This window comes from Nannospalax galili, unplaced genomic scaffold (assembly GCF_000622305.1).
Source record: "Nannospalax galili isolate Female #2095 unplaced genomic scaffold, S.galili_v1.0 scaffold363, whole genome shotgun sequence".
NCBI lineage: Eukaryota > Metazoa > Chordata > Mammalia > Rodentia > Spalacidae > Nannospalax > Nannospalax galili.
This window is the reverse complement of record NW_008351176.1, coordinates 4375772-4395154: the sequence shown is the minus strand read 5'-3', so window position 1 is coordinate 4395154 and position 19383 is coordinate 4375772. Positions and strand designations below refer to the sequence as shown.

Genomic DNA, 19383 nt, shown 5'->3' with positions numbered 1-19383 from the left:
CACACACACACACACACACACACACACAAATACACACAAAACACGTATAAGAGGACCTTAATGATCATGTTACCAGAATTCTCAAGTAGGAGAAGAGGCCTTGAGAAATGAAAAGTCCCAGTCAGTTGGTCAAAAAATCAGGACTCCAGCCCCTCCAGCCATCACAGGATCAGGATTTTATTTTCATCTGTCCTCTTTGCAATACAGTGGCACTGGTATGAAGCGTGGGCCATGGGACCAGGCAGCCTAGGTATGAATCCCCACTGCCCACTCCTAAAGGGTGATTTGGGTTTTACATCTCTGAAATGGGGTGATATGCAATAATTGAGAGAAAATGGAAATAAACCCTTAAAACAAATATTATCTTAGGGCTAGAGAGATTGCTCAGTGGTTAAGGGCACTGGCTACTCTTTCAGAAGACCTGAGTTGGGGCTAACACATGGGGGCTAGCAATCTTTCAGAACTCTAGTTCCTGGCCTTCGTGTGTATTGCATGCACAAGTGCACTTACATACATGCAAGCAAAACACACACATAAAGTAAAGATAAATAAATAAATTCTTAAAAATTAACTTAATTCCCTATTCTTACAAAAGAGCCTAGGGTGGGCTTTGAGGCCTTCCTGCTCCCACCCTATCCATCACTGTCTTTCCCCATGTGGCCAGTGTGTGAATACTCAATTGTAGCAGGTTTGGGAGTTCTAATTCTTCCATTTTTAAAAAAAAATATTTCATTTATTTATTTTATGTATATGAGTATATTGCCTGCATGCATGTGAGTGCACCCATGTTGTGCAGTGCCATGGAGGTCAGAAGAGGGCTTTGGATTCTCCTGGAACTGGAGTTAAGGACGGTTCATAGCCGCCATGTGGGTGCTGGGAATCGAACCCGGGTCCTCTGCAAGAGCAGTCAGTGCTCTTAACCGCTGAGCCATCTCTCCAGCCCCTCCCATGGTTTTATCTACTCTTTTTGCTTTGTTTTTCTTTTGTTTGAGACTAGGTCTCACTATATAGCCCTGGGTAGTATGGGACTTGGCCTCAAACTTGCAAAGCTCCACTTGCCTCCCTAGTGCTACCACCATGCTTGGCCTTTTTTATTTTTAAGAGCAAGTTCTGGGGCTGGAGAGATGGCTCAGCGGTTAAGAACACTGGTTGTTCTTGCAGAAGACCTGGGTTCAAATCCCAGCACACACATGGCAGCTAATAACTGTCCATAACTCCAGTTCCAGGGGATCTGACAGCCTCTTCTGTCTTCTGCAGGCATTGCACAACATGGGTGCACTTACGTACATGCAGGCAATACATGCATAAAATAAAATAGTAATAAAATATTTTTTAAAAATTAAAAAAAAAAAGAGCAAGTTCTTGCCCTGTAACCCAGAATGATCTGAAATACAATCTCCCGGGTGCTGGAGTTCTTCCTTTCCCTCCCTTCCTTTTTTTTTTTTTTTTTGGTTCTTTTTAGCAGAAAATACCTCATTTACATTATCTTCTCACAATAAGAATCAGTTGGTTTTTGTGTTTTTTGGGAGGTTTTTTTTTTTTTTTTTTTTTTTTTTTTTTTTTTTTTTTTTTTTTTTTTTTTTTTTTTTTGTGTGTGTGTGTGTGTGTGTAGGTTTTGACTACATATCCCTGGAACTCACTGTGTAGTCCAGGATGACCTCATACTTGTGGCATTCCTCCTACTTCAGCCTCCCTAGTGCTGGTAGCTACTGCACCTCACTGGAACCCATACTTTCTGTCTCAGTCCATTCTCACAGCCCAACTCCCTACACTACCTTTTTTTTAAAACCACTGTCTCCTTTGTAAGTTGAATGTGTGTGTGTGTGTGTGTGTGTGTGAGAGAGAGAGAGAGAGAGAGAGAGAGAGAGAGAGAGAGAGAGGGGCAGGCAGAGGCTGAGTGACTTAATTTGCTCCTGGGAGAATTCTGTCAGCTTCCAGTATGTGATAGGAGAGAGGCTATGTGGTGGGAAAGCACGCGTGAGTGTGAAGGTTGATGGTGTGTTCCTGTACATGTGTTCACACACACAGAGAGCTCAGTTTTCTGAGAGCCCGAGAGCACAGGGCTGCATGGGGTTGCCTCACATGGCCCTTTTAAATGGGTCACTCTGTATCCCCAGACACAGCTATTCCTCTCAATTCTGCCTCCTCTACCCTCCTCCCCCTGCCCCAATTCCTCTCAGCAGGAAAAGGAAATACTGACCTCCTCCCTCACATTCCCACAAGATGGGGATGGGGACAGGGATGGGGGGATAAGCAGCCACAGCAGAAAGGAGACACAGAAAGTAGAAAAGACAAGACTTCATAAATGCCCTGTTGTTCCTACCTGTTCCCCACCTCATGGGAAGCAGCCATGGTGCCCCAGAAGTTCCTGTGGGGAGGACAGTCCACTCAAGACTGAAGGGCAGGCCACAGGGGCCCAGGGACCTATGAAAGCAATTTTGTTCAGTTTACACTTCTTTCTAGCAGGCAGCCCATGGCCATGGCAATGAGCAGTCCTATATGAGACCTGAGTATCTTCCCAGAAGAGGGCTGCTCCCTGCCTGCCTCCTGGGAGCTGGCAGTCTTTGGAGAGTACTTTATGGGTAACCTGTCGAGAAGGTTGTACGATGTGTGTCGTTGGTGAAGAGACCTCATTTGCTCCCTAGGAAGGTCACTTTCTCCTTTTTGGGGGCTGCCTTTACCCAAATTAGTTCAGTGCTGAGATGCAGCACATCAACCCACTTAAAACTGCCATTTCTGTGACTGAGGAGTGTTAAATATTAACAAATCCATATGCATCAACCTAATAGATGTACTGTTGTTTTTTTCCATCCAGAGTGAAAATTGCCAGGGTGGAGTGTCTGTCCTTATCATCAGAGCAAAAGGCAGGAAAAAGTGTGAATTTGCTAGTCAGAAAATCGGGATTTGAGAACTAGTATCACCATCATTTTTCTTTTCTTTTCTTTTCTTTTCTTTTCTTTTCTTTTCTTTTCTTTTCTTTTGGTCTTTTTGACACAGGGTCTCCCTGCAGCCCCAGCTGGCCTGAAACTCACTATGTGGACCAGGCTGGCCTCGAACTCACAGAGATCCACCTGCCTCTGCCTCCCTAGTGTTGGGATCAAAGGCGTGTGCCACCACGTCCGGCTTATTTATTGTTTTTATGTGTGTGTGTATTGCCTGCATGTAGGTAAGTGCACCTGTGTCGTGCAATGCCTACAGAGGACAGAAGTGGCTGTTGGATCCCCTAGAACTGGAGTTACGGACAGTTGTTAGCTGCCATGTGGGTGCTGGGATTCAAATCCGGGTCTTCTGCAAGAACAGAACAGCCAGTGTTCTTAACAGCTGAGCCATCTTTCCAGCCCCTCTTCATCATTTTTTTTTTTTAAGATTTTTTTTTTGACAGGGTCTTCCTAGCCCCAGCCTCCCTGGAACTCACTATGTAGACCAGGCTGACCTCAAACTCACAGAGGTCCACCTCGCTCTGCCTTCATAGTGCTGGGATTAAAGGCATGCACCACCATGCCAGGCATTGTTTTTTTTTGTTTTTGTTTTTGTTTTTTTTTCTTTTTGAGACAGGGTCTCCTTGTAGCCCCAGCTGTCCTGGAACTCACTATGTAGACCTGGCTGGCCTTGAACTCACAAAGATCCACCTGCCTCTGCCTCCCAAGTGCTGGGATTAAAGGTGTGCACCACCATGCCTGATCAGGCATTTTTTTTTAAGAATTTTTTTTTAAGTATGTGTATCTGTGCACACATGCACATGAGTACAGTTACCTGCAGAGTCCAGAGTACGTTAAATCCTCTGTACCTGGAGTTACAGGTATCTGTGAGCTGCCAGGTATGGGTGCTGGGAACCAAAATCACATCCTTTGAAAAAATACTAAAAAAAAACTGAGCTGTCTTTACAGTCTCCAATGTTACCATCTTTTAAAAAATTAATTTTTATTTTATGTGTATGAGTGTTTTGCCTACCTGTATGTAATTGTACTTGTGTCAAGCAGTGCCCAAAGAGACCAGAAAGGGTGTCAGTTCTCTCAGAACTGTAATTATAGATAGTTGTTAGATGCCATGTGAGTGCTGGGAACTGAACCCAGGTCCTCTGGACGAGCAGCCAGTGTTCTTAACTGATGAGCCATCTCTCCAGTGTCCCCCAAATGTAATTTTTAAGATTTATTTTTATATATGTGTTTGCATCTGTGTGTGTATGTATGTGACACAAGTGCGCAGATTCCCCTGGAGGTCAGAAGAATGTGTCAGATCCCCTGGGGTGAGTTACACAGTGTTGTGAGCTGCCCACATAGGTATAGGTGTTGAGAACTAAGCTCAGATCCTCTGGAAGAGCAGCAGGTATTTTTAGCTTCTGAGCCATGTCACCAGCCCCTGTGAATATTTTTTTTTTGGGGGGGGTCTTTTTGAGACAGGGTCTCCCTGTAGCCCCAGCTGTCCTGGAACTTACTATGTAGACCAGGCTGATCTTGAACTCACAGTGATCTGCCTGCCTCTGCTTCCCAAGTGCTGGGATTAAAAGCATGTGCCACCACGCCTGGCCTAATTTTTTTTTTCTTTTGATACAGGGTCTCCCTCTAACCCCCCCTGGCCTAGGACTTGCTATGTAGACTAGGCTGGCCTTAATCTCACAAAGATTCATCTGCCTCTGTCTCCCATATGCTGAGATTAAAGGTATATCCCAACACGCTCAGCTGTAATATATATATATATATTTTTTTTTTGGTCTTTTTGAGACAGGGTCTCCCTGAAGCCCTAACTGTCCTGGAACTCACTATGTAGACCAGGCTGGCCTTGAACTCACAGAGATCCACCTGCCTCTGCCTCACAAGTGCTGGGATTAAAGGCGTGTGCCACCACGCCCAGCTGTAATTTTTTTAATGTATGGGTTCTTCCTCATATCTCTACAGAGAAAATCAGAGGATGTGTTCTTTTGACTTCTGATTTAACCTAGAAAAAAAATGGTTAGCCCATTTGTTCTCAGAACTAGCTGTTTAAATAAGAGATTTGGCCCTACATGGAAGTATGTCTTGTGAGCATAGTGGCATACACCTGTAATCCCAGCATTTGAGGCTGAGGTAGGAAGATCATGAGTTCAAGGCCAGCCTGGGCTACATAGCAAGTCTGTGACTGAAGAATAAAACAAAGGGCTGGGAAGACAGCTCAGTGGATAGAGGGCTTGCTGCACAAGTGTGAGGATCTGAGTTCATATCCTCAGAACCCGTGTCAAGTTGGATGTGGTAGCACATGCCTGTAATCTCAGTGCTCCTACAAAGAAATGAGAAGTGGAGATAGGACAATCCCCAGAAACTCATAGACCAGCTAGTCTGGCGTATACAGCAGCAAACAAGATACCCTGTCTCAAACATGACAGAAAGTTGTCCTCTGACCTCCACATATGCACTGTGGCACACATGTGCCTATACTCATATACTCAGATATGCAGACACACATGTAAACATACACATTTTACATACAAAAAAATATTTTTTTAATTCTTGAAAGTATATCTTATTTTTTGTAGAAAGTCATTGAGTTTCAAAACAATTGCAGTTTACAGAGAATTATAGTCAGAAAATATTTCAGTCAAAGATCCGGCTCACAAAAAGGCATTCGATTAAGACTCCTTATCTTAAACACTGGAAACAGAAAGATCCACTTGCTTGAATAATTTATTAATTGCCTGCTACTGGGGCCTACAAACCAGAGTTCCATGTTTTTAAAAAATATTTTTATTTTGTGTATGAGTGTATTGCGTGCATGTATGTGAGTGCACCCATGTCGTGCATTGCAGCAGATGTCAGAAGAGGGCTTCGGATTCCCCTGGAACTGGAATTAAGGACGGTTTGTAGCCATCATGTGGGTACTGGGAATCAAACCTGGGTCCTCTGCAAGAGCAGTCAGTGCTTTTAACCGCTGAGCCATCTCTCCAGCCCCCAGAGTTCCATTTTTAAATATGCAAGAGCAACAACAAAAAAGAATAAATATGCAAGATACTTACTTACATTTTGCTCTGCATTAGATGTTTTCCTAAAACATTTGAGAACCAAATTTTTGCGGATTGAATTTTATTGTCAAAGCTCAAGAAAGATAGCTGTCTATAAACAATAACAACATATCTGTTGAGGTGCATGTAATTAAATGAAAATCCTTTTGTAGGACAGATAAGTGATTTCTCTATGCCATGCTTTCATTGTGTGTATATATGTGGTATGTGTATGTTTCATGCTAAACATTGAATCCGGGGCCTCAAGCATGCTAATCAAGTGCTCTAACATTGAGTTACACCCCTAGCGAAGCCTCTAGGTGTTTAACTGGTCAGGTGAGCATGATGCTGAAGTGACTGGTTACACACCTGTTTACTGAGTCACTGTCTCACCCTGCTGTGGGAGAGAACAAAATGAGAGGGCCTGCAAAAGGTCTGGCTCCCCCAGGGACCTGTGGCCCTTCCTCATTTGTAGTAGCTGCAGTGCTGGCTGTGGGAGAGAGGTCTCTCCTCACTCCTGGGGTTTCACTGTACTCATGTTAATAATGAGTCTGGAAAATAAGCAGGGGTGACTTTTCTAGTTTAGCCCCTCTGCTGCTGGGAAACAGTCATTCACTGGCATTCCCAAAGCTCTGGGGACAGCTGGGAAGACAGCACAGGCAAGCAGCACAGACAGCCAGAATGTGACCCAGTCTCTTGAAGGAGATCAGTGGCCTGGCAGTCCTGTCAGCTGACTGTTAACTGCCACCATGAAGGAATCCTCCTGGGTCACGGGCAGGACCCAGAGCTCCTGGGTCTTTTTTTCTCTAGAGCGAAACAGAAGATTGGGTGGATCAGCTTGGCAAACTCCAAGCTCAACTTCCTACAGTGAACCGGGTGTATTTGTAGACTCATGACACTAACAGGCTGGTGATACAGACCTGTCATTTCAACCCTTGTTAGGTGGAGGCAGAAAGATCAGGAGTTCAAGGTTTTCTTTAGCTTAGGCTGCCTGGACCCTGTATCAAACAAACAAAAACTCATGAAGCCAGCTTTGAAGTGCTGTGGTAAAGAAAGAGCTCCCGGCTCTGTCCAAGGTCATTTGGATTCCAGATTTTTTTTTTTTTTCTTTTTGCGACAGGGTCTCCCTGTAGCCCCAGATGTCCTGGAACTCAGCTGGTCCTATAAACCAGGCTGGCCTTGAACTCCCAGAGATCTACCTGCCTCTGCCTCCCAAGTGCTGGGATTAAAGGCATGTGCCACCACACCGGGCTATCCAGATTTTTTTAAAGCCACTCAGCAGGGTGAAATCATCATATTTGCCCCAGGTCTAGATACTAATATTAGATATTTATAGGATGCCCACCGTCATATATTTTGTGCCTTGTGCATATTAATTCATTTCATCCTTATAACCACCTGATAAAGTAGATAATTAACATTGGGATTGTGCTTCAAATTCACAAATGAAGACACTAGAGAAAAAAGAGTTATGAGCTACCTCAATGATGGCTGTTTCAGATCTAGAGTGGGAATGGTGCTGGCATGGTGGTGCATGCCCTTAATCCCAGTACTCCAGAGGCAGAGGCAGGAAGATCTCTGAGCTTGAGATCTGGTCTACCAAGCAAGTTTCAAGCCATTCAGGGCAACATAATGAGACCCTGTCTCAAAAAACAAAAACAAGGGACTAGAGAGATTGCTCAGTGGCTAAGAACACTGGCTGATCTTCCAGAGGACCTGGGTTCAGTTCCCAACACTCACATGGCAGCCAGCAGCCATCCTTAACTCCAGTTCTAGGGGATCCAATATCCCTCTTCTGGCCTCTGTGGGCATTGCTCTGCACAAGTGCACTTATGTACATACACCCAGGGAAAACACTCATACACATAAAAATAAATAAATTGGGGCTGGAGCGATGGCTCAGCAGTTAAGAGCACTAGTGGGCTGCTCTTGCAGAGGACCCAGGTTCGATTCCCAGCATCCACATGGAGGCTACCTACCAACCATTTATCAACTCTAGTTCCAGGGTGTCTGGTGCCCTCTTCTGGCTTCAGTGGGCATTGCATGCACATAGTGCACTTTTATACATGCAGGCAAAACATAAAATAAAGAAAAAATTTTTTAAATCAAAACAAAACCAAAAATCTGCAAATGAGTTTTAATTTTCTTGAATAAAAAGCATTTGTGATTTGTAAAGCAGTTAAAGCAAAATAAGTTGCTGAAGTGATATCACTTAAATAACACATTAAAAATTAGTTTCTTAGCCAGGTGTGGTGGCACATGCCTTTAATCCCAGCTCCTGGGAGGCAGAGGCAGGCAGATCTCTGTGAGTTTGAGGCCAGCCTGGCCTACATAGCAAGTTCCAGGACAGCTGGGGCTACAGGGAGACCCTGTCTCAAAAAAAAAAAAAAATTAGTTTCTTGGTGCTGGAGAGATGGCTCAGTGTTTAAGAGCACTGACTGCTCTTGCAGAGGACCTGGGTTCAAGTCCCAGCACCCACATAGTGGCTAACAACCATCCATAACTCTAGTTCCAGGGTATCCAACACCCTCTTCTCACCTCCACAGGCATTGCATGACACAGGTGCACTTACATACACACAGGCTATGTACTCTTATACCCATAAAATAAAAATAATAAGTAAAAAAAATTTTTCTTGTTTTTGGTCTTTTTGAGACAGGGTCTCCCTGTAGCCCCAGCTGTCCTGGAACTCACTATGTAGACCAGGCTGGCCTTGAACCAAGTGCTGGGATTGGTAAAGGCGTGTGCCACCATGCCTGGCAAGAAACTGATTTTTTTTTTAATATTTTACTTGGGCTGGGCGTGGTGGCAACACGCCTTTAATCCCAGCACTTGGGAGGCAGAGGCAGGTGGTGCAGGTGCCCACTAAGACCAGCAATATCAGATTCCCCTGGAGCTAGAGCTACAGGTGACTGTGAGCCACTTGACATGGGTGCTGGGACCCAATTTTGGGTCCTCTGCAAGAGCAGTATGCCCTCTAGCTGCTAAGCCATCTCTCTGGCTCATCTATAATATAAAAGTTATTACGTTTACTTTGTGTGTGGGGGTGGGGTGGGGAGAGAGCATTTGTGCCACAGCTTGCAGGTGAGGTCAGAGGACAACTTGCAGGAGTCAGTTCTCTCCTTCCACCATGTGGGTCTCAGGGACTGAACTCAGGTCATCAGACTTAGTGACAGGCACTTCTAGCCACTGAACTGTCTTGCCAGTCTAAGAATACAATGTTTGCAAAATTCTATAATCATATATTTGATTTTAAAAAGTTTGCATTACATCACCACAACACAGTTGTACATGTGGTCATCAATTGCAGAAAACACAAGGCAGTTTCTATGTGATCCCAGTAGAGGTATCCTTTTCTTTATCATAAGAAAATGAAACATTTTAAAACATATTTATTATTTTTTTATGTGTATGAGTGTATTGCCTGTATGTATGTGAGTGCAACACCTGTATGGTGTTGTGCAACACCGCAGAGGTCAGAAGAGGTCAGATTTCCCTGGAGCTGGGGTTAAGGATGGTTCGTAGCCACCATGTGGGTGCTGAGAATCAAACTTAGGTCCTCTGCAAGAGCAGTCAGTGCTCTTAACTGCTGAGCCATCTCTCCAGCCCTGAAAATGAAACTTTTGCCAGGTGTGGTGGCACACGCCTTTAATCCCAGCACTCCAGAGGTACAGCAGGCAGAGCTCTGTGAGTTCAAGGCCTTCCTGGTCTACATAGCCAGTTCAGGCCAGCTGGAGCTACAGGGAGACCCTGTTTCAAAAAGACAAAGAAAGACAGAGGGAGGGAGGGAGGGAGGGAAGGAAGGTTGGTTTTAGAGATAAAGCTAGTGTTTACAGTGTTTAAACATCAAAATATTTCAAGCAAATCCCCTTTGTCTTTAAGAATAAAGGTATATTTTCTTGGCAGCTTCCCTATATCCTGTTCCCTCTACTGACACCACTGGGGGTAGGCTGGGCCTTCCCCCACCCCCAACCGCTGTGAAGTTTAGCATACGTTGCCACAACTTTAAAAAAGGTGTGAGATATGCCCAGGAATAGAACCTGAGACAGCCCTGCAGATTGGGTAGGTGGAGGGAACAGAAGTCCTGCCTGTACCCCCTTGCCTCCTTTGCCATGGCTAAAGATCCCAGGCTCATTTCTGTGCATGTGCACACATCTGTGTAAATGGAACTGTGCTTTGAATGCACTGCAGGGGTGCCCTCAAAGGAGCCTTGTGGCGGAGTCTTTTGTAAAGTGAAAAATCCTTTTGTAAGATGAATAATTGTATTCTGTTTATCTGCTCTGGAGGTTCAGAGTTTTCTGGGATTCTCTGAGAGAAAGAGATTTGTTTGAAGTCCATCTGTCCCCCTTCCTTGCCTAATCCTCCTGTTGAGGGTTCTCTTTGAGTTCTGAAGGCCCACTTGGACCCCTCAGTGATAAGAAACTCATGACCCCCTGCACTAGATCATTACGTCTTTGGAAAGTTCTGCATATTAGAAATGGAAACTTGCCTTGAATAACAATAACCAAAAGGGGTTCTCCCCTCCCTTTCCAAAGATTTCATCCATGGAGTCTTCTGCTTACAGCTTGCACCAGTGTTGACGCTCTTGATACTTGATAGTTTGATAGTTTTAGATAGGTTTGATGATCTTGGCTTCCTCATTCATTTACCATAGGCAGGATTTTGAGTTCTCTTTTTTTGTTTGGTTTTGTTTTGCTTTGATTTAAAAATAAATTTTATTTATTGTTTATTTTATGTGTATGAATATATTGCCTGCATGTGTGTGAGTACTCATGTCATACAGTGCCCGCAGAGTTCAGAAGAGAACGTTGGATCCCCTGGAACTAGAGTTATTGACTGTTTGCCACCTTGTGGGTGCTGGGAATCGAACCCCGGACTGTCACAAGAGCAACCAATGCTCTTAACTGTTGAACCACCTTTCCAGTCTCTTGCTTTGTTTTTTTTTTGTTTGTTTGTTTGTTTTTGTTTTTGAAACAAGTCTCACTATGTAGCCTTGGCTGGCCTCGAACTCTCTATGTAGACCAGGTTGGCCCTGACCTTACAGAGATCCACCTACTTCTGCCTCCCAAGTGTGGCTGTACCCCACCTGGGCAGATTTTGAGTTCTCTTATACCAATGGTTCTGCCTTGACTTTGTTAGGTGATCTGTCCTGCTTTCCTTGTCACCTGTAGAATACCGTAATCTAGCTCTCAAAGAGTTAGCTGTCTGAGGCAGGAGAGAGAAAGACTAATTTCCCTGATCTACATGCTCTGCCTCTCAGTGCAGCTCAAGAGCTTTTATGACAGTGTCCTAGTTTGTTTCTTCATTGCTGTGACAAAACACTGACCACTACCAACTTGGGGAGGAAAGGGTTTATTTGTCTTACATCTCCAGGGTCATAATTCATCAGGGAGTCCAAGGTAGGAACTCGGGGCAGGAACCTGGAGGCAGGAGCTGGAGCACAGGCCATGGAGGATCACTGCTTACTGGCTTGCTCCCCTGACCCCTGCTCAGTCTGCTTTCTTATGCAACACAGGTCCTCCTGCCCAGGGGTGGCACCACCCACAGTGGGCTGGGCCCTCCTCCCACATCACTCAACAATCAAGAAGATGCCCCACAGACATGGCCATAGGCCAGTCCTATGAAGGAAATTCCTCAGTTGAGGCTCCCTCGACCCAGGTGTGTCAAGTTTGCACTAAAGCTATCCAGCACAGACAGGGATAAACTTACCATCGCCCCAGTCTTAAAATACCACTGGAGGATTCTGCTGCTAAGCCCACGTCTCTCATTCAGCCTTTCATGGAGTGACCTCTTTATGTGGCAGGGGTTTTGAAGTCAGATGTACCTGCAGAAGAGGGACCTCAACCCGAAACTAACACAACTTTCTCCTTTCTCTCTAGAACTGGTCAGGCATGAAGTGCCAGTTCAAGCTGCTGCGGATGGCTGTGGCCTTGATCTGTAGTGAGTACTGGAGGGTGTACTTGGGGGAAAGCTTGACTCGAGGACCTAAGAATAGAGGGATGGCCCTGCCCGGACCTTTAGGGGCTTGCAATCAAGAAAAAGAAGGGAGACATCAGCCATGTGTCCAAAGGTCCCTCCATATTCATGATCCTTCTTAATCTTTTTTTTTTTTTTTTTTTTGGTGGGCTGATGGTGGAGCAGAGTAGAAGATGGAGGACTTCCCGATGTTGGGCAGCAGTTTCAGCCTTCTCTGAATGGCTGTATTCTCCACAGCCCCCTCCCGAGGTCCCAGGTTGTGCATGGCAGTGACTTTATCTGTCATTTTCAGATCATTGTCTAGAATGGACTTCCCACCTCCCTTGATGGCCAGCTCTGGTCTTGACTCCACATGTGGTCCTGGGCACTCAGGTCTTGACAGTGGACCTTTCCCGTTCCCAGGCACCTAGAGGTTTTCCATCATTTTTCTGTTGGTCTTCTACAGCTCCAGTGCACCTTCACCTGTGCCCCACAGAAAATGTAAATCACCTAATTGAGCTTCTAGAGTTGTCTTTTTGAGACAGGTTCTCCCTGTAGCCCCAGCTGGCCTGGAACTATGTAGACCAGGCTGGCCTTGAGCCCACAGAGATCTGCCTGCTTCTGCCTCCCGAGTGCTGGGATTAAAGGCATGCACCACCACACCTGGCTATTTATTATTTTTAATGTGTATAAGTGATTTTCTTGCAAGTGCACCATGTGTGTCCAGTGCCCACAGAGGCCAGAAAAGGGTTTCAGATCCCTGGAGCTGGAGTTATGGATGGTTGTTGGCTACTATGTGGGTGCTAGGATTTGAACCTGGGTCTTCTGGAAAAACAGCAAGTACTCTTAAGAGATCTACACAACCTCTCCAGTCCCATAGTCTGGGAACTTAAAAAAATAAGAACATTTAAACTTGGAAGAAAGGAAAGAAGGAAGGAAGGCGCTCAACAAGTAGCTCCTAGGTCAAGAAAAATAACTTCATTATCTTTTGGGTCATTAACTTGATCCTTTAGGATTCCCTGATGCAAGTCATAGACTCCTTCCAAATATGTGCATGTTTCAAATGCACTTATGTGTGCATGTACATTAAAACATACAGTTTTGGGTAGAGTGGTGCTTGTCTGTGATCCTAGCCCTTAGGAAACTGGGGTAGAAGGATCGCAGTTTGAAGCCAGCCTGGATTATGCAGCCTCAAGCTTCCCTCTGACCAATGATACCAACAAAACACAACTTGTAGTTTTGATAGATTCACAAACAGTAACTTATAAACAGCTGGGTGTGTACGATGTGGTAAGGTAGGACCTTAAAGAGAGGTCAGTCCTACCTACTGAGATAGCTGAAGTGTTAAAGACAAGCAGGCCTCCACCACTGACCAAGTTTGAGAGGGTGTGTCTCATGTAGCCCTGCCTGGACTCACATTTGCTATGTAGTCTAGGAGGACCTTGAATTCCTATCAACCCACTTCCACCTGCAAAGTGTTGGGATTAAAGGTGTGTGCCACCATGTTTGATCCTCAAACTGTGCTTTTTTTGTCTGCTTTGGAGGAAGGAAAGAGAATCAGGAGTTCCACTGTTTATTTAAAACAAAATCCAGCTGTAAATATCATAAAACTAAAAGGAGTTAGGCTCCTTTGTCTTTTACAGCCCCTGTATAGGGCCCCAGGATCTGCTAAGTAGCAGCTCTACCTTGTTGGGAGAGCTGAGCTTGGCCCCAGCGCTCCTTCTCCACCCTCTACTGGCTGTCCCTGGAGTTGCAGGGCCCTCTGCAGAGGTCAAGTCAGTCCCCAAAGAGAATGAGGTTCCTGGGAGCAGTGGTTTAGAGCGAAGAGAGGGGCTGGAGAGATGGCTCAGCAGTTTAGAGCACTGGTTACTCTTACAGAGGACCCAGGTTCAATTTCCAGCACCTACATGGCAGTTAACAACTCTAGTTCCAGGGGATCCGACGCCCTCTTCTGACCTCCACAGACATTTTGTGACACGGGTGCACTTAGATACATGCAGGCAATAAACTCATAGACATGAAATAAAAATAATAAATAAAACCAAATGTGGCCGTTGCTCACCTTTAATCCCAGCACTCGGGAGGCAGAGGCAGGCAGATCTCTGTGAGTTCTAGGTCAGCCTGGTCTACATAGCGAGTTCCAGGACAGCTGGGGCTACAGGGAGACCATGTCTCAAAAAAGACCAAAAAAAATTAATAATAAAAATTTTAAAAAGAGAACAGAGAGGCGCACTGGTTAACTGAGTAGTACCACCTTCCTCTCAGAGGGCTGTCTTTCAAACTGTCAGATTGCCTTGGTTTCCCTGTCTGTAAAACGGGGATGGGACATTCTCGCTGTCCCCTGGGTACTGAGAGGTGGATGGCACTGTTGCCCAGCCCTTCTCCTTTAACAGACAGAAAGTTTGCTGACCCAGAAAGTTCACAAAGGGAAGGATTAGACCATAGGTGGTGGCATATTGGCATCAATCAGTTAAGGGAGAAATTCTAAGATATGTTGGACTGAGGGTGAGGTTAGGACTGATTTCTGTTCCTTCTTTGCCTTCGTTCCCCCTTCCTCCCTTCCTCCCAAGTACAAAGGCCCTGGTTCTCAGAGTTTCCTGAGGGTTTTGAGGTCATGCATGGAAACACTCCACAGAATGCAGTATTCAGAGCACACTGGTGCTGCTGGTCATGCTCCACTAGTGCAGCTGGGTACTCTTGAGGCCAACCTTTTATACTGATAGACAGGTGAAAGAACTGTCCCTGGAACATGGCATGACCACAGAGGTGCCATGGACAGAGCTGTGCCCTTCCCAGAGTCTTCTAGCAAAGCCCCTCTCAACATTCAGATAACAGTTCAAACATTGCCTCTTCAGAGAGGCTCCACCTAGCTCTCCAGAGAATGCCCTCCTCATGCCCAGCACAGACTTTTTTGTTTCATTTTTATTTTTTGAGATGGTGATCTCTGTGTAGCCCCAGCTGGCCTGGAACTATATGGACTGGGCTGGCCTAGAACTCACAGAGATCTGCCTGCCTCTGCCTCCTGAGTGCTGGGACTAAAGGTGTGCACCACCAAGCCCAGCTTCAGCATGGATTTTTTTTTTAAAAGAAGTTTATTTTCTCCCAGATTTTAAAAAATTTTTATTTTATGTGTATGAATGTATTGCCTGCATGTATGTGAGTGCACCCGTGTCATGCAATGCCTTGGAGGTCAGAAGAGGGCTTCGGATTCCCCTGGAACTGGAGCTAAGGACAGTTCATAGCCACCATGTGGGTGCTGGGAATCAAACCTGGGTCCTCTGCAAGAGCAGTCAGTGCTCTTAACCACTGAGCCATCTCTCCAGCCCCTTCAGCATGGATTTTATATCGCCTTTTCCCCACACATCTGTATCTCGTAATGAAATTGTCTTGTGTATATAATTGATTACTGACTTATGGCCAGACCCTGTAAGCTCTGGGAGAAGTCTCCTTGACTGCTGTATTTGGCTTCATGACAGTGAGTTAATGGGTGACTGGGTGGCTGGCATGCCACTCCCCAGCCCCTGCTCAGGACCCTGCTGTGATGTCTCTGTTTCCTCCCCTTGCAGTGAGTATGGAATTTGGGCGGGCTGTGTGGCTCCGCTTCCACCCATCAGCTTATCCCCCGTGCCCCCACCCGAGTTTTGTGGCGCACTTGGGGGGCGTGGCTGTGGGTATCACCCTGGGCGTGGTGGTTCTGAGGAACTTCGAGCAGAGGCTGCAGGACCAGTCGCTGTGGTGGATTTTCGTGGCCATGTACACCATCTTCGTGCTGTTCGCTGTCTTCTGGAACATCTTTGCTTACACCCTGCTGGACTTGAAGCTGCCACCGCCCCCCTAAGGGGCTAGAGGACTGAGGCAGGGAGTGGAGGAAGCAGCAGCATCCAGAGCAAGTTCCTGTATCTGTTTTCTCATCAACAACTCAGTGAGGCCAGGGAGAACAGGGGTAGACTCTGGACCACTGGGTGTTTCTGTTAGATTTGGGTGGCGAAGGCTCTTTATGGAAGGATAAGGGAGGAAGAATGTGGCTGTTGTCATTTTCTTAGACTAAAAACACCCTGGTCAAGGAGAAGGCCTGGGGTAGGGTGAGACCTGTGCCCTTCCTAGAGTCTTCTCACATGGCTGAGCTTGTTCCATGTGCTCCCCTCTCCCTGCCACAGACGGAGCTGTAGCCTGCTTCCTGGTCCTCTAATGGAGAGACCCTGGGACACAGAAGTTCTGAGGGTAGCCACAGCCAGGCAGGCCTTCCCCTGCCCACAGGTAACTGCAAGTCAGGTTGTGTTCTCTCTGAAGCTCAGGATATGGAGCTCCGAGGGTGGACATGTTGGCTCTGATCTGGGGGATCCCAGGGTACTCCCGGTCCCCAGTCTTCTCAGTGGGTGCGATGGCATAGTCTCTAGGGCTGGGGAGAGCAGAAAGATGCCATAACCTTCAGTCATCATGCCCTGGGGGACCTGTGAGAGGGACCCCTGCTAGGAGGAAATGAACTTCATCCAAGGTTCTCCCTAGGTAAGGCCCAGGTTGAGCTTTACACTTCTCCCTCCCTGTAGTCGGGGATGCTGGCGTCTCACTCCTGCATCCATGTCCTACCTGAAATTTAGGGGTTTTCTTCCCTTCTGCCCTGACCCTACTTTGTGCCTCTGCCGCCTCCTGTAGAATAATCTCTTTGGGGTGGAAGAGTGGCTAGGGCAGTGATACCAAGGCCTTGCATCCATGTAAGTTGGTGGAGACAGCAGGCTATAGTAAAAAGGAATTCTGATTTTGGTGAAAACTGCTCCAGAGAAGAGGTGCTGGGAGCTTGGATGAGTATCCAAGGAGAGAGCAGCCATAGACTCAGATGGTTAGATCTAGAAAGAACTTGGAGATAGTCCAGCTTCACTCACTCCCCTTTCACAGGGAAAGTGAGGTTGAGGGAGGACCTTGTACTGCCCATAGCCTGGCAGCTCTAGGTGCCAGGACAGGAGTCTGGAGGAGAGGCCCCTCTCCCAGCAGGGCACCCACTGCCTCTGACCCTCCAGGAAGGGAAAGCATATTCAGGCTGGCACTGGGAACCCCAAGTGGAGGGTGTGAGGTGGATGACCTTTATATTGCCTTTCGAACTCTCAACCTGATTGCCTGTGATGAAGAGCTGTAGACATATGAAGTGAGGGGCAGAGCTCATGCAGGAGGGTGGGAACTGCCTTCCACCTGCCTAATACCCAATAGACCTCTGTTATGGTACGGACCAAAGCTAGCCAGGCCACACAATGGGGAATTAGGCCATTGCAGCTTCATGTCCTGCTGATTATCTGGAAACCATCAGGGTCTTCCTGACCAGGAACACACACACTCCACACTTGTTAGTCTATGCTAAGCCCTCTCTCTCTGCCAGCCACTAACAAGATTGTCCTGGTCCTCACACATGGTTCCTAAGGCCCTGCTACACTTGTGTCAACACTGTGCCAAGACCTGTGAGGATGTGGCTCTGTGAGCCCAGGACCATGGCTGATTTGTACCAGCCTGAAGCATCTTGTCTGTGCCCTGCTTGGCTTTCTCTGCCCCAGTAACAGACATGTAGGAGGAAGAGTCAGCTTCTTGGGAGGAGAGACTGAGGCTATAGAACTTGGGCTGGGAAGGCTTGGGTAAGGATTGAGGGAGCCTGGGCTTTGTTCCCTCTGTCATGGGCTGCAGCGCTTGAGAGGGGTGTGCAGAGGTTGCTGATGCCCTGCTGGAAAAAGGGCCTTCCCCTCTAGACTCCTGCTACCTCGTATCTCTCATATGAGGGACTGCCACCCTTGTGCTTGTCAGGTATGTCCTGGAAAAGGCTAAGCAATGAACTAGAAGACTAGAAAGCCCTCAAGGAGTACCCAGTGCAGGGCTTCAGATGAAAGTTTGCAGAGACAGGATCCTGCCTTTTCTGTCAGCACACCCACCTCCACTGAATAAGAACAATAGAGTCACTTCACAGGGCCCACAAAGGTTCACATCTTAGTGACAGGTCCCCTTTGCTCCTGGGTCCCCTCACCATTCTAGCAACACTTCTCATCTGGGTCTCCTCACACCTCTCTCTTCTTCCAGTGTGGTAGGCCACCAGTCAGAGTGCTGGGATGTGGAGGGCAGAGTAAATCTTCATGCGAGTGGATACAGGTCAGCCTCCAAGGCTGGGTGGGGAATCCCCAAACAGCAGCCACAGACTCACTCACTCATTAAACAGGAAGGGAATCATGAAAACCAAGGAAGGGAAAACAGGCCTTCAAAGGAGAAATTTCACTCTAATGACACCATTCATCACTCATTTTTTAATTAGGAAAAGCTCCCTAATGAGGCTCTTTTGCCAGCTAATGGGACTCTCAATTTCCATGTGAATCATTCTTGCCTAGAGGATTAGGGGACACATTGCTCACCAAACCCAGATCTTCCTCTAGCATCCAATTCAGAGTGCAGATAATGCAGATCGCCCGGTGCAGTGTGGTTCCCAGGGCTGGCTGCAAAGCACCAAATCTCCTCTGCCTTAAAAACAGTGCCCAACAGTAAGCTGCCCCTGTGAGGACTTCAGTAAGTGAAAAACAAAACACTAGTCACAATGTTGGTTTCTAAATATTTTTGTATTGTGTATATTCTGTTTATTTTTGTTGTAACATATTATTTGAGCACAGATTCCATTAAAGATTTTTTTTTTTAAGCTATTGGTTATTCCGGAAGTGACTTCAAGGGCTACCATGGAGCCTGTTTTGTCTGACTGTGGGTCTGGGTCATGGTGGGAGATGATGAACAGTGGTAGTGGTTTGATGGTTTTGAAAATATAGAGGGGCACTGGTGGTTGGCACTAACTAGTCTTTCTAGTTTGTCGGTTTCTCCTTAACCTTCCCTGAGTGGTTGATGAAAGCTGTGGTTGCTCTTCCCATAAAAATGCACCTATGTAGAAAGTTACCTGGACAGTTTCAGAGGTGGGTGCTGGCAGATAAGGAAATTCAGCCCAAGTTTCAGGTCAAGAAACTCAGTGCCAGTGTCCCATTGGGGCTGTTTCCCTTTCCACTTGTTCTTGATGCTCAGAGGATGGAGGAGAAATGTTTGAAATGCCCTAGAGACTTCTTTCGTCACTCCAATAGTCTAGTCTTTGGGCCCCTCTAGGGCCATCAAAGTCTTGATCTTGATGATCAGGGCATGGTCAAGTTCACACCCAGAAAAGGAAATGGAAGCAGCATAAATGTCAAGCTGAAGTATGGGTCTGGGGAGATATAACAACTGAGCTTTGCAGGGACGAGGCCTGGAAAGGTCAGCTGTGTCTCCACCTTCCCCAAAGAACCAGTAGCATAGATAGTTTTCCACTCACAGCTGTGAAATGTGTTTGGGGACTGGTGCCCTGTTAAATTCAGCATGGGAGTTGGTTCCCAAATGTTCTTTCACATCAGATTCCTGGGTCTTACTGAAAAATATTTCTGGGGATGCAGAGATGGCTCAGCAGTTAAGAATATTTACTG

At 46.4% G+C, this 19383-nt stretch overlaps 1 protein-coding gene across 3 annotated transcripts in view; it reads left to right on the top strand.

The window, feature by feature from the left end:
• The window catches only part of Rhbdl3 (rhomboid like 3), a 55162-nt gene extending 35779 nt beyond the window's left edge, over positions 1-19383 (top strand). For all 3 annotated transcript variants that reach the window (XM_029553593.1, XM_029553594.1, XM_008848178.3), the window contains 2 exons: positions 11851-11911; positions 15493-19383. In XM_029553593.1, the coding sequence (XP_029409453.1) occupies positions 11851-11911; positions 15493-15764 (333 nt within the window). In that variant the 3' untranslated portion in view covers positions 15765-19383. The remainder of the gene's footprint in view (positions 1-11850; positions 11912-15492) is intronic.